The 25,171-nt window shown below is 60.5% G+C and overlaps 1 protein-coding gene and 1 long non-coding RNA gene across 3 annotated transcripts in view; both read left to right on the forward strand.

Annotated features, from left to right (window-relative positions):
• Nucleotides 1-22,757, forward strand: part of TSPAN9 (tetraspanin 9) — a 181,195-nt gene extending 158,438 nt beyond the window's left edge. For both annotated transcript variants that reach the window (XM_082350147.1, XM_082350146.1), the window contains 6 exons: nucleotides 14,860-15,051; nucleotides 15,408-15,482; nucleotides 16,638-16,739; nucleotides 17,384-17,515; nucleotides 17,854-17,937; nucleotides 19,372-22,757. In XM_082350147.1, the coding sequence (XP_082206273.1) occupies nucleotides 14,860-15,051; nucleotides 15,408-15,482; nucleotides 16,638-16,739; nucleotides 17,384-17,515; nucleotides 17,854-17,937; nucleotides 19,372-19,443 (657 nt within the window). In that variant the 3' untranslated portion in view covers nucleotides 19,444-22,757. The remainder of the gene's footprint in view (nucleotides 1-14,859; nucleotides 15,052-15,407; nucleotides 15,483-16,637; nucleotides 16,740-17,383; nucleotides 17,516-17,853; nucleotides 17,938-19,371) is intronic.
• LOC309609131 lies at nucleotides 279-3,405 on the forward strand. Its single transcript, XR_014233279.1, has 2 exons — nucleotides 279-1,386; nucleotides 3,101-3,405. It is a non-coding gene; the product is annotated as an uncharacterized lncRNA (long non-coding RNA).
• Nucleotides 22,758-25,171: the final 2,414 nt, after the last annotated feature.

The following is a 25,171-nucleotide window of genomic DNA, read 5'->3' on the forward strand; positions in this document are numbered from 1 at the left end:
CCTGGGGATGGGATCTCATATGAAAATGCGTGGTAATTGCTTCCTTTTGCTATTGTCGATATGTTTCTGTTCCATTCATTGAACTTTGTGCTCGGCTCCTGCCACCTCACACGTCACATCTCGGTTGTTTTTCTGTTTGCCGTTTATGAACTGCATCCTTTCCCCTCCAGGTCTTGATGCGGGGAGCGTTTGTCCGCCCGCTCGTGTGCACGCACGCGCGCGTGTGTGTGTGCGTGCGTGTGTGTGTGTGTGCGTGCGCGCTGCAGAAGAGGGGGCTGGGAGGAGAGAGGGAGAGCCATCTGGGATCTGCTTGGAGGGAGGCCTCCCCCCTGCCTGGACTTGGTCGAAGAACTCACACTCCTCTGCTCCTTCCGCTTTTGGGAAGCGCCTGAACTCAGAAGTGATCGATTCTGATGTATATCCAGGTTGGGGTATAGTTAGCAGTCTTGATTTCACGTCATTATGGCCTGAAGCCCTGCCAGCTCCTCCTGCTGTTTGTGTGTGTCTAAGTGGTCCGTTCCTGTCTTGGCGTCAGCCTGGGCCCTTGACCATGGGGCCCTGAGCAAGTCTCAACTCCAAGCATCCGTTTCCTTACCTGGGGGGTTTGGGTCACGGGGGCGGTAAGTCGCACAGCACTTCTCAGGCCCGGTGCAGTGCTGCCACTTTTCCTTCCTGCTGCCTTCCCCGAGGGACATGGGGTCACCCTGGGGAGGCAGGGCGTGGGTTCCAGCCTCCCAGCTCCGGGGCAGATCATTCAACCTCAGAGACCTTACCTCCTCACCTGAAAAGCGGATGTAGCCACCTTCCTTGTTGCTCAGCCAGGCTGAGGGGGGAGCAGAGGTGAGAGCCCGGGACCTCAGGGCTGGAGGGGTTGGGATATTGTGAGGTTCAGCCTTTTCTCTGGAAGGTGGGGGCCGAGGCTCAGAGGAGGGAGGGGCTTGCCCGTGGTTCCAGCCGCTGGCAGCGCGTGGCCGGTGTGCTGTGCCGTTTGGGGTTCACCCTGCCGCTCTGCCCGAGGGCTCACCTGTCCGTTAGGTCCTGAACATATGTGGTGCCGCGCCTCCCCACGTGTGGTGCTGGATGGACAGATGGCCCTTCTCCTGCCATATGCTCTGGCCTGTTTCAGTGTCATGGCCGGAAGCGGGCTGCGTGTCCTAGCGCCAGGGCTAGGGAGGCGCTCCTGTTGCGGAGCTGGGCACTCGCCTTGCTTCCACGTCCCCGCACTCCTCCCTCCCTGTGCTCGCTCCGTCCATACCTGGCCCAACGCTCAGCTTGATGCCAGGGATGCACACAGAGAGGTATGAGGGGAGGCGCCCCGGGCAGCCATTGTGCTGGAACATCACCGGCCAGGTCAGCACTGGCGGCTGGGAGAAGGGTCCAAGGCTGGTGAGTGGTCAGACGGTCAGAGCCACTGCAGAGTGTTAGGTGGGGTCAGGGCGGGGCTGGCCAGCCTGGAGGAGGAGGTGGGCGTCAGCGGGGACCCGAAGGCCCTGGCTGGGACTGAGAACGGTGCAAAGGGGGAAGAGGAAGGTTTCTTGGGTGGGTGGGGTGCTGTGAGACAGGCATGGAGACGGTGTGGAAGGTGCAGTGAGGGACCCGAGGGCTCCCGCCGAGGAGTGGGGAGGCTCTGGCCAAACACGTTTTATTTTCGGGGGTGGGTCTCAGTGTCAGTGATTGGGCGGCACGTGTCTGATTAGATTTAGCTCGTCTGACGCAGCGATCGCGATCATTACTTTGGCTCAGAGCATTGCTGAGAGCCTGACTCTACCTGTCACTGCCGCTTGCTCACCTGCTGGAGGATGGAAGGGAGTGGAGGGAGGCGGGGGACTTCCCGAGCCTCCCGTCGCGAGGAGCCCGGTGGAAGGGGGCCCTTGGGGTCCAAGGAGAGGAGGCGGGGAGCCCATCCTGCTTTGGATTCACTCCGACCCCTTCTGAGTCCCAGAGCCACTTCCCGCCCGCCGCTGCCTGCCTGCCTCGGCCCACCTCCCCTCGAGCTGGCTTTCCGCTTATCTTAATTTATTGATGAAAACTTGTTTTACGGTCCAGAGCACAGACGGCAGCAGCTCCCTGCCAAAAGAAAGCATGCTCGCCAGTCGGGAAAGCGAGCTGCCTCCCGGAGATGGGTGGCTGGGGAATGGAGGGTGGGGCGGCAGAGTGAGGGACGCGCATCTGGCCTGACTGTGTGGCGGCCTGGATGGGTGGGGAGCCCCCCGGGGCTGGGGGCTGGGAGCTGGGGGCGCGGGGCTGCCGCCTGGGCGGGACCCCTGGCTAACAGCCGCTCTGCCCGGTCTTAGCAGTCAGGATGATTGAGGAACGCGGGCCATAAGTACTAATAACGACCCTCGTTTATAGCTTTGTAAAAGCACCACGCTGGGAAGTTTATTTTCGTGCATCTCATTCAGTCCCAACTACAACTCTATGTGGTAGGAACCATGAATTCCCCATTTAAAAAACAAGCCCTGGAAAGTCGTTTTCTGAGATTCCCGGCCCCCGGCTGGTACATGAGGGCTCCGCGAACTTGAACCAAGGCCAGAGCCGTCCGTAGCCCCGACCCAGACCTCACACTGGCCCTGTGCTCTTCTGCGTCGTGGCTGCCTGTCTGGCTGGTCTTACTGGTCCAGCTGGGTGTCCTGCTCCTGGGTGGCCGTGGTCAGCATGGTGCCCGGCTCAGGGCAGGTACTGAGGCCCCTGCGGAGGGGCTGGGCTGAGGGGTGTCCCTGTCGCTCCTCTCGAAAGACAGGAAATTCTCCGAGTCGCTTCTGAGTGTTCCCTCTGAAGCTCCGTTTCCTGGTGGGTCAGAAGTGGATGTCCCCATGAGGCTGCTGACCACGCCGGCTGGGGACGGGCCTTCGAAAGATGGGGCCGGGGCCCCCGCGAGCTGCAGCGGCCTCATCTGTAACGTGGGGTAGCGAGCCCAGGGGTCTGTGGGGCGCGTGTGGGGTGGCGCATGTGAAAGCCCCCTCCAGAAAAACACGGCACGGGAGGGGGGGGCGGGGAATCGTTTCCACAAGCTGCTCTGGTTGTGGAAATAGAGGCACAATAAGAAGGTCCACTGAGCCCCAAAGTATTTTATTTTGTTCCTTCTTGCTTCTTTGTGCAGAGGTACAGCCAACAATTTTCACAACTCTGGTGAAATCAGCAAAGTGGGCAGCGCAGGTTGGCTGGACGTCTGCCCCCAACACATGTGCACTCCGTGCACCCCTCCCTGCGGGGGGCACCCCTACCGATTGGTCCTCGCCTCTACCCGCCCGGCCGGCACGCAGGACAGACCACTTTCCAGCTGTGCCTGCTGTCGCTCGCCACCCTCTGCCGGGGTGTGTCCCGGGCCCCTGTGCTCCTCCCCGCCTCCCTTGACTCAGACTGGGCTACAGTGGAGAATGTTAATAAAATGAAGTTTGGGGTTTTTTTGTTTCTTTGTTTGTTTGTTTGTCTGAGGCATAGAGAGACTTCATTCAAAGGGTTGGAGTCGCATCAGACTGGATTAAAATCCAGCTCAGGTGAGATACTTAACCTCTGAGCCTTGGTTTTCTCATTTGCAAAGTGGGGGGAACAATAGGAACTACCTTGTCTGGTTTTTTAAAATTATTTTAAAAATTTTTATTGGAGTATAGTTGCTTTACACTGTTGTGTTAGTTTCTACTGTACAGCAAAGTGAATCAGCTATACGAGTATATATATGTAGATCCCCTCTTTTTTAGATTTCCTTCCCATTTAGGTCACCACAGAGCACTGAGTAGAGTTCCCTGTGCTCTACAGTAGGTTCTCATTAGTGATCTATTTTATACATAGTATCAATAGTGTGTATATGTCAATCCCAATCTCCCAGTTTATCCCACCTTAGTATCCATAAGTTTGTTCTCTACATGTGTCTCTATTTCTGCTTTGCAAATAAGTTCATCTGTACCATTTTTCTAGATTCCACATATAAGCGATATTATACGATATTTGTTTTTCTCTTTCTGACTTAACTTCACTCTGTATGACAGTCTCTGGGTCTATCCACGTCTCTGCAAATGGCACTATTTCATTCCTTTTTATGTCTGAGGAATATTCCATTGTATATATGTACCACATCTTCTTTATCCATTCATCTGTTGATGGACATTTAGCTTGCTTCCGTGTCCTGGCTCTTGTAAAATAGTGCTGCAGTGAACATTGGGGTGCGTGTGTCTTTTGGAATTATGGTTTTCTCCAGGTATATGCCCAGGAGTGGGATAGCTGAGTCATATGGTAACTCTATTTTTAGTTTGTTTAAGGAACCTCCATACTGCTCTCCGTAGTGGCTGTACTGATTTACGTTCCCACCAGCAGTGTAGGAGGGTTCCCTTTTCTCCACAGCCTCTCCAGCTTTTGCTGTTTGTAGACCCCTTGTCTGGCTTTTGCGGAAAGCGGCTGGTGCGGTTCCTGGCGTGGGTTCAGGGTCAGTGGAGGCTAGCTTCCTCGTCCGTGTTCTTAGCGTCGTTGTCATTGTCGCCACCCTCGTCACCACCATCGCTGTCACCATCCCTGCTTTCCCCACCCTCTCAGTCCACAGGTGGGTCCCAGGCACGCCGTACGCAGTGGCTGGCCCTCCCCTCTCCAAGCATGGACACGTCCAGGGACCCCTTTCTGATGTATTTGGGACGCCCTAGGTCTAAGCAGGGGGGCCTGGTGGGTCAGAACATGGTTTCCAGAGGCAGATTTCCTGGGTTCCTTCACCACCTAACCTCTCCGTGCCTTCACCCTTCCAGGTGTAGAACGGGGAGGACGAAAATGCCCTCCCCCTGTCCCCACCACTGGGTTGGGAGGATTAAGTGAGGCAGATGGGGCAAAGCACTCAGAACCACGGGACCATGGTTGGTGTCCCTGGCAACACAGCTTCGGGGGGTAGTGAAGACAGGGAAGGCGCCGGGTGGGTGAGGGCAAGGCGTGAAGCTCCTCCCCGAATGACCTCTGTGACCTTGGGCGCGCTCCCTGCCAGGCCGTGGCCCGGCTGCTTTCAGCGAGTGGCCTGAATGGCAGTGGGCGCATCAAAGAGTAGAAGGCGGACCAGGGTCTCCCGTTCTGCCAGATGACAGAGTCGGCCCAGGGCCGGGGCGAGGAGGGGGTCTCAGGCTGACGCGTAAAGTTGGTGCAGAGACCACCTCTGGCAGAGGAACCCGAACTTAGCCAGCCTGTGTCCCCCACAAAACATGTCAGAAATGTCAAATCCCGACCTGGGTGGACACGGCTCCCGGCTGGCAGTGTAAATAATCGGGCTGCGGGCAGAGCATCCCTGGAGAGAGGACCAATCATGTTGGCCACGTCCGAGGCTTCTAGCTGAAGTGTGTGTGGGCGGCTGTCCTGGGGCCAGAGATGGAGCTGGGTGTCCACCACGATCCTTCCCGATACCTACACATGTAATCAGGGAGTGTTATTTGCTGAGCTCAAGCCAGGGGAGACCGTGCTCTTTACATTATTAAAGGGCCTCCGTTCTGTGGCAGGCCGAATGGAGGCAGCCCTGCCGAATGAGAGGCACCCCGAAGTGGACGTATTTTCATGGCGTGACTCTCCTTCCTCTCTAGGGGGGCTGGGGGCGCCTCTCCTCAAACAGGGAGAATGATCTCCGCGCCCACCCCATTCTGTAGGGTGAGTTATAGTCTCCCAGATCATTTGAGCTCTTTGCCAGAAAGATGTGATGTGAATTCAAGGTATCCCCTGCATTTTCCGAGGATTCTGAATGATAGCACAGTACCTTGTACGATATTTATATTCCGAGGAACACAAAGGGCTCGGCAGGCACAATCCCATTCATCTTCTCCGTGTCCCCGAGTGCTGGGGAGGTGTTTTTTTCTCCCTCAGTCTTTCAGCGGAAAGACATCCCAGAAAGGCGACTGGACCATTGCCGTCCCCTGGGGCTCCATGTCCAGAGATGCGGGCTGTGGACGGTTCTGCTTTCTCAGGGAAGCCCAGGTGGCCCCAGTTTCAACGTGAACCTTGAAGATAGGTTTCTGAAACCCATCCCTGACTCCCAAGGCAGCCCCAGCTTCATGTATTATTCTGTGCTTTGATGCTGTCAAGAGTGCCTTTCTCCCCAGATACACAAAATAAAACAAACGCAGGAAGGGAAAAAATACGCCTGTGGTGGGAAAATCCTTTCTCCAGACTCCTCTGACGAGTATTCTGAGTCCTTGGCGCTTTTCCCTCCCAGCTTACCGTGACCTTGGGAGCTCAGGCAGTTCTCTCGCTGTGGTCCAGGCTGGCTCCCCGTGGCTCCTTCCCGGCTCCAGAGCCGTGGCGCTTGGGGCGCAGGTGATGAGGGCTCCGTGCACACCCCTGCCCCAGCACAGAGCACCCATTCTTGCACTAGCACCTGCCCAAGAGTTGCTGGTCTTGGGTGGCCCGAGGCTCCAAGCTGTGTCCTGTTGAGTGCTGACAAGTTCTGGAGTTTGGGGTCACCTTCCCCCGACGTTCCCAGCGAAGGGCAGTCCTCCCACCGGCTCAGGGAACAGAAACCTCCAGTGGAGCCAGGATAGCCGACTGTCTCCTCCATCTGAGAAGCTCTTCCCCGAGCCTGCCCCCTGCTGTTTTAGCCCATCTCCTCTCCTGTATGGAGCAGGGGTGGAAAACAGCTGTGTGCTCTCCCGAGGGGAGCAGAGCCCCGCCGTCCAGGGGCTCCATCCTCGTGGAGCGAGCTTGGGAACCCTGGGTTACAATGCTCCCCTTGTGTCCCTTCTCCCCTGCACCCCCGCCCCCGCCCCACTCCAGCTTGAACAGGAAGCACGTGCAGCTCTGCCAGCCTGGGGGGCCCGCCCTGGCAGGGCCGCCACTGTTAGCCTGGGTCAGTGTGGACAGAACGATGAGCGATCACGCCTCCTTTACAAGGCTGGCAGGGGCTTTGTAGCACCCGTTCCTTCTTGACATCCTGACCACACATCATTCTGTGGTCCATCTGGGCCTGTTCCTCGGGCACCCTTGGGGGCTCTGAGCTGGTTTCCACCTCCTTTTCTTTCCATCTCCCCACCGAGTGAGCAGGCCTGTGGTCAGTCCGAGACTGAGGTGCCGTGGCTGGCACCTGAGAAGGTTGGTTTGGGCCCTGCTGTCAGATTTGAGGAGCCCAGATGGCCTGGGAACCGGGGTGCAGGTGCAGGTAGGGGAGGTGAGCCCTGTTGCCCTGCAAGCCTTTCTCCCAGGCAGGAACGGTGTGGAAGTCCAGAGCTTTAAAGGGGCCGTGTTCGAGAGCCCAAGGTAGACCCCTTCCCCAGTTCTACTCCTTGCCCTTTGCTCCCTGGGCATCAGCTGTCGTGGAGACTGGGCCTGCTGTTGGCGCCCCTGCCCTGGCCTTTGAGGCCCAGGGACAGACACAGGGCTTGCCACCTGCAGTCCCACAGATGCCTTGGTTGGTGTGAGCCCCTAGGCAGGGCAGATGCCCTCCATACTGAGGCCAGGCCAGGAAGCCCAAACAGGTGGGCAGTGCTTCAGCAAAGCCAGTCTCCTCCCTTGCCTCCACTGGGGTCGGAGGATACCAGGCCCTTTGTGCAGCCAGCTTGGGGCCAAGGCTGCGGTACCTGCATTTGCCCCTACCCAGGACCCTAACCGACTGGAGGGAGGAAGGGCTGGCCTCAGGGTCTCAAGAGGGGTCTCCCCCCTCTCAGCTCTTTCACCCCCAGCACTTTTAAGAGTCTTAGACAGCAAGAGGTATTGTAGCAGGAGCCCCTCTCAACCGATAGGGTATGCCAGTGAATTGGGGGGCGCGGTTCCCACGTTCCCAACGTCCCTGCAAAGTTCGCTGGAGGGAAGGGGGCTCGGCAAGCATGTAACTTAAGAGCTTTATTAACGTCAGAGACTCAACAGCTCCCAAATACAACATCCCCGAAGTTTGGCCGCATTTAAATGCTCTCCCCTAGAACCATCTTAGATAGAAAAATAACCTCATTCTGCAATAATCAAAATGTAACTGGGTTTTAGATATGCGAATGCTTTATGTCGTGTTTATTTGGAGGAAAATGCGGTTCAGAAATATGGGTGTGATCTCCCTGTCACCTCTGCAAGCTGGTTATATTGGAGGCTGTAAAGTTGTGAAGAAATTGGAGGCTTTGAGAGAGAAAGTGGGGGGTTAAATATAGAATGGCCGAGGAATCATGCTGTTTGATTTGAATCATGCGCGAGCTCAGTGTGAACCACACCTGTGCTGTGGCTCCCAGCCAAGCCAGGGGCGGCACAGGCTGCATTACTAGAGGTGTAGAGCTCAGAGTGTGGGAGGGGAGAGTGGCGTCTTGCACTCTGCGCTGGTCCCTCCGGAGCTGGAACCTAACTTTCGGTAGTGGAGGGTGACTCGGGGGTGAGAGCCCTAAAAGCCCTTTTATGGGCCAGGAGAAGGTTGGGAAAGGTTTTTGTTAGATACAGGCCTTCAAGAACCTCAAGTCCTGCCACACTTGATCTCGGTGGGCTTCCTGGGCAAAACTAGGACTGACGCACTGTTAGCCCTGGGGAAGCGGATTCCTGAGTTAATAAGGAAGAATTCTTGACCAATTAGAGCTGTGCAAAAAAGGAACAGAGTGTGTTATTGGCTGGTGAGCACCGGGACCCCGGGGCGCTCAAGCGGAGGCTGGACCCCTGGGGCCAGGCACAGAGGAGCCCTCTCCCGGGGGCCCACCCCCCTCCGTGCCCTGATCCTTCTGTCTCCCGGGTGGCTTTGGCAAAGGTGTCCCTGTGACTTTGTCCCTTCCGTGTGGAATTGGAAGCACTGTCCGTCATCCCCCATCTCCCTTTATGGCCGTGACATTGAATGAGCTGCAGCCCACCCCCACCCCCCGCCAAGAGGCAAGGGGGGCTGAACCATGATGTAGCCGCCCCCTCCGTCCTCGCGCTGACACCTTTCCCCCTTCTCCGCGAGATGAAGTTCCTCGCAGCTGGCTTCTCCCAGGGCCGGGCAGGATGGCTACCAGCCAGCGCATTGGCTGTGAAGTTACAGTCGTTTCTGTTTGCTTTTTTATTCTCCACATCCACTAATTTATTAAATGCTGTTAAACGTTGCACTTGGCCCTGGCTCATAGAGAACAGGGGGGCATGCTGAGGCCAAGGGTTTGAGGGGCTCCTGCAAAGCAAAGAGAGTGTGGGGGACAGGGGCGCTGCAGAGACACAGAGGCCGCGGGGATGAAAGTAGCCAGAGGGTGTGCTGAGCTCTGAGGGGATGGGGCAGGTAGAGAAGGCGACTTACACAGGCAAACAGGGGCTACGGGGGCGTTGGGGGGGAACTTGGCACGGGGGTGGTGAAGAGGGTGCAAAGGGGGCCTTCTTTTTCAGGTGGGTTTGTGTGTCTGGGTATCCTGTTCCCAACCCCTCCCATCCCTCCCTCCACCCATCCATCCCTCCCTCCCTCCCTCCATCCCTCCCTCCATCCCTCCATCCATCCTTCCCTCCATCCCTCCCTCCACCCATCCCTCCCTCCCTCCCTCCATCCCTCCCTCCACCCACCCCTCCCTCCCTCTCTCCCTCCCTCCCTCCCTCCATCCCTCCATCCATCCTTCCCTCCATCCCTCCCTCCATCCATCCATGCATCCCTCCCTCCTTCCCTCCCTCCCTCCATCCATTCATCCATCCCTCCCTCCATCCCTCCCTCCCTCCCTCCTTCCTTCCATGCCTCCCTCCATCCATCCCTCCCTCCTTCCATCCATCCCTCCATCCATCCCTCCCTCCTTCCATCCATCCCTCCCTCCTTCCGTCCATCCCTCCACCCATCCCTCCATCCATCCATCCATGGAACAAATATTTCTGTAGTATCCAGGCATGTTCCGGGCCCCACAGTGGGAGAGAAAGGGCTGAGACGTGAACCTGGCCTGGGAGCACTGGTGTTTTTGTGGAGATGGGCAGCGCGTCTACACAGAGGGCTAGGCAGGGATGTCCAGCCCTGGCACAGGAGGTCACCCCAGGGAGGGCCTCCCTGCACGTTGGGGAGATGGTGGCCGCTGTGGGGGACACAGGCAGTGGCTGCCCTTTGGCTCTAAGCAAGTGAGGGAGGAAGCTCAGGGGGGAGGGTGGTTCAGGGGAGGTTGTGGTTTCACTCCCGGAGAACTGGGATGCTGTGTGAAAAATACATAAGGACACACGGCAGAAACATGTATTAAAACCACAGATCAACGTGGTTGCAACTGAAGATGGGGAAAATGCCATGGGGGTATTGGCTAATTACAGCAGACTTGATAAATGAGGCCATAGCCTGCGGGCCTCAGTCTGCCTGCTGTGCATCTGTTGGATGGGCCCAGGGTGATGAGGAAGATGCTGAGACTCTGAAGGGTCCTGCACCTTCTCCCTTCTGAAGAGAGAGCCTGGAGGAGGGAGACCCGTGGGCATTGCTAAGGGGAGGCGCTGTTCTAGGCCCTGGGGATTTAGTAACGGACAATACAGACCCAGGTCCTGGCCCCTGTAGAGAGCAGGGAACGGACAAATGCAAGGGTTTGCTCACATTTGGATGCGGGTTCATTTGGAGCCCGAGTGGAAGATACTTGGAAGTGCCCTTGGTTGGGGAAGGGGCCGGGGGCAGGGAGGCTTGGTGGTCAGGGTGGCCCCTGGGCCTGCCTCTGCTTAGAGAGGAGTGCCAGCCCGGCCCGGACCGCAGCAGGGTGGCGGGTGCCTTTGGGTCGGTCGGTTGGCTGGGTCCTGGTGCTTGAGTCACCCCGCCTCGCCCCGGAGTTTCTTCCTGCCAGGGGGCTTGAATCTAGCTGGTTGTCTCTGAGACAACCCTCTGCTTTGGGAAGCCAGTTTCCCTGAATGCCACCAGCTGAGCTCTCCAGCGCCGAGCTCTGGCTGTGCCCCTGCAGGCCCCGCCTCCTTCCTGTGCCGGGCACCCTCCGTGGGGGACGGCTCCCCCGTTCCTCCCATCCGTCCCTCGCCATCCCTGCCCCTGCTGTGGCTTCAGAGATGGCCTCTTGTCCTCTTGCCCTCCCGCCCAGCAAACCCTTTCTGCTGCCATTGCCACCCCCTGGACCTCAGCCTCCAAGCTGCCCCTCTCCGGCCCTCACCAGCTCTGTCCTCCTCCCGTGTGTGTCCCTCTCGGAGCTAGGACGCACCCCACCCTGGAGGGACACACCAATTCTTTCTCGGGTGTCTGTCTTCTCAGGGAGTCGGTAGCTGGGGGGTGGACACCTGGCTTGGGCGGGGGTTCTCAATCTCTCTCGGCATTTGGGGCCAGATGGCTTTGTTGTGTGAGGGCTGCCCTGTGCCCTGTAGGACACTTAGCAGCGTCCCTGGCCTCTACCCACTCAGGTGCCAGTAGCACCCTCGCCCCAAGTTGTGACAACAAAAAAGACTCGACATTGCCGGATGTCCCCTGGGAGTAAAGTTGCTCTGGTGGGACCACCGGCCTGGGGTGAGAACAGCATGTCTCAGGCTTGGCTGAGCCGGGAAATTCTCTGGTCCAAATGCCACATTTTAAAGGGCATTGGGCCTCAGAGAGGTAAAGAATCTTAGGGTCACACAGGGGAGCAGTATAATGAAGGAGGCATTTCAGGGAAAGGATTCAGGCAGGTCTCTGCAGGCTGGGCTGAAACACGGAGGCCAGAGGCAGGCAGGGGCGCACGGCCGGGACCTGGGCTTGGGGCTGAGGCGGTGGCCTGGCGCCTCTCACCCGTCGGGGGCTCAGCGGGGGTGTCGCCGGGGCTCTGCATCAAATGCCGGGAAGCCAGGTCCCGGGCTGGGCCTGGCAGTGTGATGTCCTAGTCTGTGAACTTAGGGTCTGGGGGCTCTGCTGGTTTTGGGTCAGAGACGGGAGCAGAGGGTCCCTCCATCTCAGCAGGAGGCCGAGGATATGGGGTGAGCAGGGCCTCTTGTTGCCTGCAGGGCCTCATTCATTCAGCGGTGGCCTTCTGGGGGCGGGGACGGGTGTGTGGCTTTGAGAGGAAGGTGCGGGGCTTGGGTCCAGGCTGCCCTGCTGTCCGCAGCAGGCCTCACCTGAGACTTACCCGGGGCAAGGTGACCTCAGACAGGAGGTGAGGGGGAAGCAGGTGTGGCGGTCGGGGAGCAGCTCCGCGGGCTCTGGGGAGCTGGCACAGCAGGTCAGAGGTTGGCGAGTGTGCAGTCACAGAGGTGACTGGCTCCTGGAGGTTCTGAGCTGTTGAGATTTCCCACATGGGGGCCCCTGTCCACGAGGGACACGGGGAGGGGAGGCACAAGGGGACCCTCCCGGGCCCACTCCCGGTGGGAGCCGGCTGCTGGGAGGGAGCTGGACAGTCGTCCCTTGGTATCCGTGGACGCTGAGGTCCCTTATATAAAGTGGTGCGAGTACCCTGAGGACTTTCCCGGGCCCGGGGACGGTCCCGAGGGGCCCGGTGTCTCCAGCACAGGGTGGGAGGACGTCCTGCGGCTCCAGGGTCCCAAGGCCAGGCTCCTTACCTGTAGCGAGCGACCTGGCCTGTAGCAAGTGACCCGGCAGCAGTGGGGTCTCCTCTTTTTCATTCCAGGGTCTGGCTTTTAGAGCCATAAATCTTCAGCATGGAGAGCATGAATTTCCATGGTGTGATTAATGAAAGAACAATTGAGCTGGCAGCACAGAAAGTGACCGGATTGAGGAGAGTCAGTGACAGGTTGGCTAAGTCTCTGAGCCTCCCTGCAAACCCAGAGCTCTGACCCGGCCTGGGGCGCCACCTGGTGGTTGCGGGTGTGGGTGGCACCCAGTCCCTGGCTGAGCTGGGTGGATGCCCCTTTGGGTGGGGGGCCGCTCTGGGGCTGGTGTGCCCACACCGCGGACTCGGCCCCGTTCCAGCGGGGCTGCCGCAGGGCATGGGGCGAGGGCGGCTGTCCACGGCGTGGGGCCCCAGCAGCTGCTCCGCTCCGCCGGCTCCATCTGCAGCCCTGGGAGCTGTCTCCGGTTTAGTGACGCGCCGGAATAGCCCCGCTTCTTTCGACATGCCCCGTCTGGACCACATTTCCGGCTCCTCGTTTATCGAAATCCTACTCATGCGTGGAAGCCGAGCAAGCCCTTCCAAATACATCTCGAATTGGACCGTCTCTCGGCACTCCGGCACAGCCTCCCGCTGGAGGTCCCCCCAGCCCCGCCTGGTCCCCTGGTCACGGCAGTGGCCTCCTGATGGCTCGCCCGCCGCACTTTGCCCTCCGATGCCCTATTCTCCACACAGCAGCCGGAGTGACCTGCTGAAATCACAGATCGCGTCCCTGTCCTGCTCCCGGGCTCCCCATCCCATCAAGAACACCACCATTTTCTTTCCCGATGCCTGCCACGTCCCACCCGCCGGTCCCCCACCACTGTCCCCCTGTCACCTCCGGCCCCCGGCGGGCCAGGCTCCCCCCACCCAGGGCTTTGCACTGCTGTTTCCTCTAGAACATTCTTCCCCCGCTTATTCGCGTGCTTATTTACTTCCCCTCTTGTGGGTTCCTCCTCAAGCGCCACCTTCCCGAGGGCCTTCCCTGCCCCCTGCCCCCGCACTCCTTCTCATCCTGACTGTTTTTCTTCACGGCACCTGGAGTTCTGTCGTGTGCTTGCCTGTGTGTCCCCTCTTCCCCAGGGTGGGTCTCTGCCGGCGCCGTTGCCACCGTCGCCCCGTGCTCAGAGCAGGGCCCGGCTTTGACGAGCAGGCGCTCCATTCCGGTTTGTGGAGCAGATGAGAGAGGAAGTCGTCTCCTTGGGCAGCCTCTGCCGGTGCCTGGTCTTCCCGCTCTCCACCTGCTCGTGGCCGCCTGGCCCTCACTGCCACGTGTCCGCTCCCCGGAGCGGGGGCAGCTCGAGAGCAGAGACGGGCTTGCATCCTGGGGGGCGCAGCATGGCGCCCGGCTCGGGACCTGTCTCCCGGAGGCCGGCGCCTGGCCCTGGTCACCCTCTTCACGGGCCTTCTTTCTTTTCAAGTCTCACAACGGTCCAGAAGGGGGTTGGTAGTGTCTCATTCCCCACCTGCCCCGTCCACGTGCCTGAGGGGCTGCCCCCTCCACCTGGCACCTGAACTCTGTGCCACTTACTTGGCCCCCGTGCACACGGCCTGGGGTGGGTGCTGCCCTTCCCTGGCTCCCATCTGGTCCGAGCAGAGGCCCTGGGAAGGCAGGTCCCTAACGCGGCGGCTGTGGCTCCTCTGTGCTGTAGGTACTCGGTAAATACCTGTCGACCGATTGACTAGCTCCTCAGACCCCGCAGACATCCTTGAGGCCCTGGAGGGAGTGGGGGGAGAGTCAGCTTACGGAGTGTAAAACAAGCCTGCCGTGGACAGCTGCAGCCCAGGGGATGGGAAACTGCAGCCCCGGGCATCACAGCCCTGGGGGTGCCGTGGGGCAGAGTGGGTTCCAGCCGGGGGCGGCGGCCGCTCCCTGGGATGGATGGTGAGGCCACGGGGGACCCATGCCCTGCACGTCGGCCAGCCCCTCAGCCAGGCCAGGGAGCCCCTTCCTATTTCCATCTGCGTGAAATTTGTTCTTCCAGCTCCTGAGGACCATGGGCAAGTGGCCCTTCCGGTCAGGGCAGCAGGACCCAGTCACCGCAGGGTCTGGCTCTGAGAAACTGGCTCAGCGGTTCCCTCCCAAACCCCTCACTTGCTTCCATGACCACGTGGCCCCTCCCCGCCTCCTTCCTGAGCGCCAGGCCCTCCTCTGCTGAGTGGGACCCCCATGGCCATGCACGTGCAGCTAGGACCTTCCGTACTTGTTACATGCTTTCCCTGTGCCTTGTTTAATTTGTCCTCATTGACGTGACCCTCCGAGCTTCGAGAAGCTGGTGCCATGCCGTTTGACGCGGAGAGGCTGGGGGCTTTGTGCAGCTCACACCACCCAGCTGTAGCCGGTCCGTGTCTCATGGTTGGGGCCGGGGGCAGTGGGGGCAGTGGAGGGAAACGCAGTCCTTTGAGTCCTGTGGAGACGGATACCAGAGCAGTGCCGGGCTAACAGGCTTCCCTTTCTCTCCAGCTCTGTGGCTGTGGACTGCTTGGAGTGGGCATTTGGCTCTCCGTGTCCCAAGGCAATTTTGCCACCTTCTCCCCCAGCTTCCCATCGCTGTCTGCAGCCAACCTCGTCATCGCCATAGGCACCATCGTCATGGTGACGGGCTTCCTCGGCTGCCTGGGGGCCATCAAGGAGAACAGGTGCCTCCTCCTGAGTGTAAGTTGGACCCCAGACCCCCAGCCCTCTGAACGCTGGATCGCCCTGCATTTGAGCCACTGAGCCCACTGGGTGCCCAGCCTGAGCCCGGAGAAGTAGCTCCTAGAATGGTCTTTGCCTGACCCCACCCCTCTTCCTCATGATGGGCTACCCCTGCCCTAGGTGCCCCTCCCACTCCTTGACTGGTGTCTGCCTTATGTCCCTCCCCTCCCCATCTGGGAGTCCTCGGGAGCCGTGGCCTCTCCCATACCTGGGAAATCCGGTCTAGGTGTTACCTGTCCCCTGACACCCCGTTTGCACCCCGTCCCCAGCCGTGAGCCCTACCGCGTGCCCACGCCTGGACCTTCTCTTTGCAGTTTTTCATCGTCCTGTTGGTCATCCTCCTGGCGGAGCTGATATTAATTACCCTCTTCTTTGTCTACATGGACAAGGTAAGCCTTCCAGGAAGGGAGGGGGCGTATGGAATTTCATCGCCCCTGGGGGTGGGTCTGGGAAGCCGGAGGAAAAGCAGTGACAGTTCGTACTTGTGAGGAGAGGAGCGCTAAGAAGGGCCTAGAGGAGAGGTTTTGGTGGGGGGCTTATTACCCTGTGTAGTCTTAGGAAGTGGAGTCCTCTAATGACCCAGGGATGCCACGGACGGCCTCTGGCACAGAGAGCTCCCCGTCACTGGGAGTATTCAAACACAGCTGTGGGGAAGGGGTGCAGAGCTCACTAGGTGTCTGGGCTGGGTGATAGGAGGGTAACCTACTGGTAGCACAGGGGGGGCTTCCAGGGGACAGTGAGTCGGGCTCACAGTGGAGGCAGCTCTGCTTCTACGTCCAGAGACCTTTGGGGACAGACAGCTGCTCCCAGGCTGCACCGGGGGTTCAGGAGGGTGGAGCGGGGACCCCTGGTGACCCCGCCAGGCTGGACAGTTCCCTGCAAAGTTGGGGAACTTCTTCTGGGACCACCAGGAGCGATTGGCCAAGCGCGGGCTTCGGGCTCGGTGGGCCCTTTGGGTGTGTTGTACCCGGAACCGTGTTACCATCTTCTCCTTGGTCCTGAAAGAGGTGCCCGGGCCTCACTAAGAGGGAGAGGCACTCTTAGCATTTGTAACGGTAGTTCCTTTGCATCCCTGAAAAGGAGGCACGAATAATGCTGAGAGATCCCTGCGGGCCAGCCTTGTTCTCAGTTCTTTATGGGAGTCCTTTCCTTTAACTCTCACAACAATCCCAGAGGTAGATGTTATTTTGCAACTTCACAGACAAAGCAGAGGTGGACCCACACTCGGGATGGCTGATCTGCACCCTGCGGTTCCCAGGGTGTGTCCCGACAGGGGCAGCGTTGGGGGGTGTCGTGGCCTGGGGGCAGGGTGGCCTGTGCGGGGCTGGTCCTGGGACCAGGGCAGCTGAGGGGCTTGGGCTGTCCCCGCCTCCGTGTCACAGCTCTGGCCCGAAGAGCTCGGCTCTCCAGGGTCACCGCCCCGTCCCCAGCGGGCCTCCCCAGCCCGGGAGAGCTGTGGCCAGCTGTCCTGGCCGACCTGGGAGAGCTGGGGAGCAGGGCGGCCTCCTGCTCTCCCCCGACCTGAGTCTGCCCTCACCTGTCAGGTGAACGAGAACGCCAGGAAGGACCTGAAGGAAGGCCTGCTGCTGTACAACTCGGAGAACAACGTGGGGCTTAAGAACGCCTGGAACATCATCCAGGCCGAGGTGCGGGGTCGTGCTGGGCAGGGGGGCGGGGCCTGGGCCTCAGACTCTGGGACCAGGCTGGGCACCCCGGCTCTCTGGGTCAGACGCCGTGCGGCAGCCGCAGAGGGGTGGGGGGGTCGGGGAGGACGGCAAGCAGGGCCTGGACGTGGCCTGCAGCTGCGGGGCCCAGGGAGCTGGGAAGGACGGATGATCGAGAGGGCACCTCGTCCAAGCCCTTCCTTTCTGAAGCTTTGGCACGAACGACAACTTATTTTAGCAACAGGGTTGCCTCCCTTGTCATGACTCAGGAGGCTCTGTTCTAAGAGGAAACGAGTCAGCACAGCCCCAGCGGGCTGGGTGCTACAGCCAGCTTGGGACGATCCACAGAGCCAAGAGCCAGGGGGCTGGTGGGCGAGCGGAGGGCTGAGCGCCCTGCCCAGCGCCCAGCGCCCAGCGCCCAGCTCAGAGGGCAGGCGGCATTGCCTTCTCCCCATCCAGCCTCCAGGAAGGAGCGATCACTTCCTCCCCTGGGCCCGGCTGAGGCCCTAAGAAGGGACGAGAAGGCTGAACTCCAGGCGGCAGCTCCCGTGGGGGCTGGGTGGCAGGGGAAGCCCAAGGGGGACGCCGGGTGTGGCCCGTCTGACCCCGTGCCCCTCCCCCCACAGATGCGGTGCTGTGGTGTCACCGACTACACAGACTGGTACCCGGTGCTGGGGGAGAACACGGTTCCCGACCGCTGCTGCATGGAGAACTCCCAGGGCTGTGGGCGCAACAGCAGCGCCCCCGTGTGGAGGACGGTGAGGCTGCACCCCACCCCACCCCAGGGATCCGTGCGGTGGACAGCCTGGGGACGGTGGCCCGGGCCACCAATGTGGAACGGGCGGGGACGCACAGGCCTGAAGCCAGAAGGCAGGTGGGAAGTGGGGGATCTGGGCCCACATCTGGGGGCGTCGGAGGTCAGGGGGAATGGGGTCTGGGGCTGTGCGGCGGGGCCTTGTAGGCGGAACCCCTGGGGGAGATGCCCGAAGGCAAGAGGACCGGGGCTGGGGGCAGGGGCAGAGGCGCAGCGAGGTAGGGGCCGGGCGAGGGCCCCACGGTCACGCCAGCGCCTGAAGCTCTGGTCCTCGCTCCGCAGGGCTGCTACGAAAAGGTGAAGACGTGGTTTGATGACAATAAGCACGTGCTGGGCACGGTGGGGATGTGCATCCTGACCATGCAGGTAAGGGGGCCGTCCAGCCTCACGCAGCCCAGCCCGAAAGCCCGAGGGAGAGGCGGCCCCGCCCCCCCCCCCGCCCGGCCTGCTCCCCCGGGGCCTGCGCGAGCCCGCAGGGCGCTGCTGTGTCACTGTCACATCCCTCTGAGCCTTGGGCCTGTGCTGGCATCGCAGGAAGCCCCCATGGGTTTGCTTGTGACATGCCTGTCCCCACAGCATGGGGACGTTTACCCTGTGACTGAACTGAACGGCGGTGAGTCCTCAGGCATCAATCGTGAGCAAGGCCTACAGGCGGCCTCCGCGGGGTCTGTCCCATCCCGTGGGATACGTGTGATCTGGCAAGTGGCTTAGCTGCTGTGCCGTCGTTTACACATCTGTGTAGTGGGCGTGATCATGGGCCACTTCTTAGCGTTACATGAGTTTAATACCCGAAACGTCGCACAGGGGAGGTGCTCGGAAAGGGCTCGCTGCCCTTAGCCAGTGTTTCGCGGGCGGCCGTGCTGCGCAAGGCCCAGCGTGGGTGACGGAGGGGGACTCGGAGGGGCCCCCGGCTCCCTCCTTGAAGAGAAGGCTGACGTGGTGAGAGCAGGAGCCCCCGGCCTTTCTCGGGGAGCATTATGGGCTCCCTCCTTGCCCACTTGTGTGTAACTCCTACCCCTGGTGACCACCTGACCCTGACTGGTCCGTCCACAGGAAGATGAGCATCCTGCACGAAGTCCCCTTTCTTCCCTAGACCCCGCGGGCCTGACCGTGTCTGCTTATCTGCGAGCCTCCGAGCTTAGCGGACAAGCCACTGTCCCTGCTCAGGGCTCTGACGGAAGACGGGCTCGCGGGAGCAAGGGTCTCTCCGGTGCCAAGAGTGGGGCTTGGCTCAGGGCTGCCTGGACCAGGACGCCGGGGCCAGGCTGGGCCCCTCGGTCTCCAAGGTCTCGGGCAGACCTTGAGTGTGAGTGCCGCGGGAAGTACGGTGTCTCTGGCCGCACGATGCGCGGCGAGTGCCGGTGCCCAGGAGGCTGCAGGCTGGCTTCCTGCAACTTCTGCTCTGCTCGGGATCGGGGGGCTGAGGGGACCCAGATGAGTGGTAACGTCCTCCCAACGCAGCAGCGGTCAGACGCCACGCCGTGTACCCCAGGACCCCGCGGAAGTGAGGTGGGGGGCTGTCAGTGTCCTGCCGCTCCCCCCCACGCCCCCAGCTCCCCGTCGGCTGCCACTTAGGGTCAGGTCCTGTCCTCACCGCAGCGCTCTGAAACAGCAGGTTTCTGGGCCTCGGAGCTCGGTGACGTCCCGCACGGACAGTCCGAGCGGCCGAGGTCCCCGCGTGTGGCCTCCTCTTTCCTGCATTGTCCTCACTCCGCCAGCATCTGCATCCTGCAGGGGGCTGCCTCGCGCGCTCTGGGTGCCCGTGGCCCCCATCTGAGGCCCCTTCCCCGTGTCTTTCAGATTCTGGGCATGGCCTTCTCCATGACCCTCTTCCAGCACATCCACCGGACTGGGAAAAAATACGATGCCTGAGCAGGCCGGCCGAACGCCCCGGCCCCGCGGACACTGTGCCAGGGGAGAGGCCTTCAGCTTGTGTTGCCTGCCCGCACCCTCCAGACCGCTGACCCCTGCGCCCGCCGCCCCGGCCCGCCTTCCCCGCCACCCGCTGCAGCCTTCTCGGCGGGCGGAGGCCAGGGAGGAGAAGGCGCAGAGACCTTGGGGTGCCGGGGCGCCCGGATTCCTGTGCATTTGCCAAAGAAGACAGGGTGGGCGGGGGGTGTGCTCTGGGAGCCCCCCGGCACCGGTGCGCTTCTGCCCTGTCCTTCCTCCGCTCACACTTTGTCCCCGCGTGGCGTGGGGCGGGAGGCGCAGGGCTCCCTCCCGGTGGAGACTGCCTGGCGGAGGCCCCGGTGCCCCTGGCCACCCGGAGAGCGGGTGCGCGGACGCGGGCGGGGCGGACCGTCTCCCGGCCGGGCCCCTGGAAACATCTCGCCCAGGCTTTTTATACCTTACAGTGTAGCTTTTCTATTTTATTTTACTCTGATTACGATTATTCAGGAATACTATCTCTTGGATAAGTTTAGGGTTAGCTTTCTGATTTATAACTTTTTACTGTGTTGATTTCTGTAATGGTTTGATTTTCTTTCTGAGGGTGGGGACAGGCGGGGACAGGGCGTGTCCGCCCGGTTTCTGTCAGGACAGACCGCTGTGCACACTCAGGAGGCTCTCGCCAAGATGCACTGAGGGAGGGGGAGCAGGGAGCCTGGGAGAGGCAGGGGAGAGGGGGGCACAGGAGGCCGCACGGGGCCGAGGCCTGCAGGGTGCAGCGTTTGCCGGGGCCCAGGCCGCGTTAGAGGCCAGGGCCGGGGGTCCTCTGGGGGCGCGGGTGCTTTGCTGGGAACGAGGCCGAGCGGTCGTGGGTCCTTATGCGTCACTGCTGAGCAGCTCTTTTTCCATTCTTCCTCCCTCCTGCCCTCTGTGGGCCCGGGAGGCTCCCTTCCACCCCTGCGGGCATTCCCGCGACAGGTTCTGCAAACCCGTTAATTTCACAGACATTCCTGCTAGAAACTCATGGACAAATACCTCTCTAGTTCAGATGCTGCTCACTCTCTCACATTGCTTCTGGAAGGGGAAGCGGTCCTTCCGTGGAGCTGCTCAGACAGCAGCAGAGGACCCACGACCACCAGAGGGAGGGCGGAGCCGTGATCGGTCCAGCCAGAGTCACTCGGCTGCTGACTCCCTGCTGGGAGGGAGGGAGGGATGTCCACCCGGGTCCCAGGACCCTCACCTCCTTCCTTGGGGTTCATGGATGCTGGGGTGACTGGTGATCACGTCCTCTGTGACCCCAAGGAAGAGTACCGAAGACCCAAGAGAGGTCAGACGGGATCCTGTTACAGTAGCTCCAGGACAAAGCAGCCTGAGTCAGGGCCTGGAGGTGGACAGTTGGGGGGCATCCGCCCGCAGCGAGGTGCCCCCACTAGGGTTCATGCTGGTCTAAGCAAGTTGTGCAGTTAAAAAAATAAGTCAAGAATCCACGGGGCTGAGCTTGGAAAGGTTCCCCACCAGCTGGTACTTCCCCAGGTGGGCCTCGCCTGGGCGCTGCCTTTGTTCTGCACTGTTTGGATGGGTGCCCTGACCTCCCGGGGGGCCCTGTCTCCTCCCCAGCCTCCACCTGTCTGTTCCGAGAGCTGAGACCTGGCCACTCAGCCAGCAGCCCCCTTCTCCCCTTAAGTACAAGACGGTTGGGACCAGGAGTACAGAACTTTTGGTGTGTTCAAGAGTCGAGCTTTTGGGTGCGGGGGAGCGGAGAGTAGGGTGGTCTCAGCGAGTTGGGCAGAGTAGAGAGCACCTCCTGAGACGGGAGTGGGCGTGATCATGGGAAAGCCTGTGGGCAGGGCTGTGGGTGGAGGCCACAGGGGACCGGCCCTTCCCACCCTCTGGCCCTGCCTTCCTGGGAAGGAGCTTCGGCCACCTCCCGGGAGCCCAGGTCTGCAGAGCCCAGAGCGGATGCACCACCATTCCACTGCGAGGGACCCTCCACAAACAAGCATTCGAGTGGCACAGTGGGACTGCTGCATAATGGGTTTGTCTTGGGGGGGTTGTTTATGCCTATCAATGCAATGTAAAATTTTTGTTAAAATCAACAGCAAAAGCCTAGCACCTTGGGGGTGTATGGCCTCGCTGGCATCTTACGTTTCTGGAGCTTAAGGGGCGTCCTTCGGCCCTGGGGCTCTTGCCTCCGGCTCCCTCCTCCCGCCAGCCCCTGCCCCGTCCGTCTGTCCACAGAGCCTTGTCCACAGTCCCCAAAACTACCTTCTCGCCTGACCCTGTGCTTGGCTGTTCCGTCATTTGGCGAGTCCACACCGGGCGGCGGGCTCCGCGCACGGCGGCGGGGGGGCTCCTCCCAGCCCCTCGCCCATCGTTCAGAGCGGTCCCCACCCCGCACAGAAGGCGTGCCGTGTGATGTCCGTGATGGGGCCCAGCACCTTCTCAGTTTCTCCCGACCCTGCTCTCGTGGGCAGCACTACCTGAGTGAAACCCCTCCCTGGCGACTCCCCTGCCAAGGTCACAGTTAGCTCAGTGGGGTCTGATGCAGGTAGTATACAGAGTTGACTCCCAAGGCCAAGGTCCTGCAGACGTCAGGGGAGTGCCTGTCTCCACTCGGCCTCTCTCTGCAGCCGTCTCGCAAGGGAGGTGAGCCAGCAGGGCTGAGCACGGCCCTTGGGGACCCCAGCAGGTGCCGACCCCTGTTCCCCTGCTGGAGGCCCTCTCCTCTCACCCCTCCAGCGTGGGCCTGCGTCGTGGCCTCTCACGCTGGAAAGGTCGCTGACCCACCCCAGACCCTCATGCAGGTGTTCTGGTTTGACTTGGACCAGATGGCCGTCCCTCCTTGCTTTGGTGGCCGAAGAGTGGTCCAGGTGGATGGAAACGATGTCCGCGCCTCTCCGGCCCCTGCCCACCGCTGGTGGAGGTGCTAACAGCAGGGACCCAGCCAGGACGGAGTGGGAGCCGCGTACCTGAGGCCCGCCCTGCCCCTCGGCCCTTCAGGGCCGGCCTCCTGTGTTCCCGTTCTCCCATGCCCCCTCCGCCGCCGTGAGGCCAAGTCCAGGGCGTGTCCTCGCCTCGCCACGCTGACCGGGCCCCTCGAGGGCCAGGCCTGGGGCTTGTGCCCACACCCTGCCCGCTGGGGCAGCATGGCCGAGCGGGGGGCACGCGTGCTGGTTTCAATGCACTTTTCTGCTTGCGATGCCATATCTGTGCGCTACCTTCATCCTGGTCCTGGCTTACGGAACGCCATGTTTTTAGCATGTTTTTAAATAAAAACTGATAACGTGTCAAAAGCACAAGCAGCCTGTCTCTTTGTGGTGTTTGTGTCCACTGAGCCACGACTGTGAGTTTTTCACGAGGTGGTTGGTGTGAGGGACCAGCCTGCCTTGTCCACGCACAGCGCACGGCGAGGACCTCTCCTCCCCTCCTCGGGCCCAGGCTACAGATCTGCTGGGCGGGGAGGGGTCTCTGGGGTTGGGGGCCTGTCCCGGCGGCCTGAGCTGGCCGCACGAGAGGCCAGCTCCCACCTCGGCGTCTGCCACCCGCCACAGATGGCCAGTCCTGGGGTCCTGTAAGTGTGTGAGGGAGGGGCCGGGAACAAGTTATCAGAGGCCCCCAGTGGGGCTGGGCAGGGGTCGCAGCTTGTGAGCCGGTGGGTGAGTCTGAACTTTAAGCTAAGAGCAGTGGGTGCCCGCTGAGAGGTTTGAAGCCCGTGGGACCGGCTCAGCTCTGCCCTTGAGCGCCATCCCTCTGGCTACAGCGTGAGAACGAAGGGAGTTACCAGCGGGATGGGGGAAACATGACAGGGACCCGCGGGAGGACCGACAAGCCTTGGTGATGGACCAGATTTGCTGGGGGGAGAAGGAACCTTCCTGTCATCCCCCCAGCGCGAGCCCCTCCCCCACAGGAGAGGACTCCTGGAACCAGACGGTGGCCGCGTGGATCTCGCGGGCTGCGAGCTTGCGTGCAGGGGTGGATGGGCAGAGCTGCAGGCTGTAACTAAATCTCTCCTTTTGTTGGTGTTGGGTCACAGCTCATGAAATGCCTTTGTGTGCACTATAGATCCCTCCTGACCACAACTGTTTTATCGGCTGTCGGTCGCGCCTGAGCTTTCACCCATAGAGAGGTACCACGCCTGGGTGGAGAGAGCACTGGTTCGGGAGGACCGGGCTCGGCTCCCACTCTGCACGTGGTTGGCGTCCGTGTGAGCACCGCGTTCTCACTGAACTTGTCTTGGTTTCATCATCTGCAAAATGCGGACAATACGTATTTTACAGATTTGCTGCGAGGACTAAATAAAATCACTTATGTAAAGACATCCAGGGCTTCCCTGGTGGCGCAGTGGTTAAGAATCCGCCTGCCAATACAGGGGACACGGGTTCGAGCCCTGGTCCGAGAAGATCCCACATGCCGCGGAGCAACTAAGCCCGTGCGCCACACCTACTGAGCCTGCGCTCTAGAGCCCGCGAGCCACAACTACTGAGCCCGCGTGCCACAACTACTGAAGCCCGCGTGCTACAACTACTGAAGCCCGCGTGCCTAGAGCCCGTGCTCCGCAACAAGAGACGCCACCGCAATGAGAAGCCCGCGCACCGCAACAAAGAGTAGCCCCCGCTCGCTGGAACTAGAGAAAGCCCACGCGCAGCCATGAAGACCCAACACAGCCAAAAATAAATAAATTAAAATAAATAAATTAAAAAAAAAAGAAGACATCCAGCTTGTTCTGAACCAGAGTAGGTGCTTGGCAAGAAACTGGTCAAATCTGGGGCCTCAGGAGTCCCCAAACAAGAGGTGGGACCCCAAGGAAGAACATCCCCCTGGCTGAAAACTGGAGTTGCTAGAGAGTGATCTGGGGGGCGGAGCTGGATGGAGTGTGGAGGGGGGATAGAGCTCGGGAGATGTGCGGGCTCGGTGGGCAAGCTTCCCCCACCCCCTCCGGGGGGCTTGTTCTGCTCTGCTGCTCCAGTAGCAGCATTCAATAATCCACAGAAGTCAGAGGGAAGTCAGATTAAGTGAATGTCACTTTGAACACAAAAATATTGGCATTGCAATGGCTCCTTCTTAAAGTGTTCGGCAAAGACTTGGAGGCTATTGATTTAGCCATCTTGTTTTTGCTGAGTGTAACGCAGTCATGGAGATGGACTAGTGTGTCTCCTTAAACTAACAAAAAGGATAACAACACTCCACCGGGCGTGCCCGGGCCAGGCTCTCCGGCTGAAGCTGCTGCTGGGCTCTCCCTGTCAAGGCGCTTACATGGCAGCTGGGGCACCCCCGAGCACTGCCCCGCTGCCCTCAGTGCCCCTTGATGCTGAGCAGAGGGGGGGGACTGGTGTAGCCAGGCCCCAGTGTGCTCTGTGGGTCTGGTGGGTAGAGCCTGCTGCCACCCAGAGAGTTTTCTTCGGGTGGCTGCAGAGCTCAGGGAAGCAGCCTCGCCCAACGTCTGCAGCCAGGCTGATCCAACGTGTGGACAGGCGAGGCCGTCTCACCGGTCAATGGCATCAGGAAGCTCCTTGTCGTTTGTCTCCCTCTTCCCGCACTGAATTCCTGCAGGGCCAATATAGTCTCAATAGATATCTTCTGTCAACAGACCCAGTTCCCAAAAGGACTCAGCCTTCCTACTTACTGGTTGGCAACTCAGGGAAAGCATGTGAAATTTGATCTCTGGTCCCCAACCTGGGGTTCCCTAAACCCCAGTTAGGGACTTTCAGGGATA

The sequence above is a fragment of the Balaenoptera borealis genome (assembly GCF_965194805.1).
Source record: "Balaenoptera borealis genome assembly, chromosome: 13".
In the NCBI taxonomy this organism is placed as follows: Eukaryota; Metazoa; Chordata; class Mammalia; order Artiodactyla; family Balaenopteridae; genus Balaenoptera; species Balaenoptera borealis.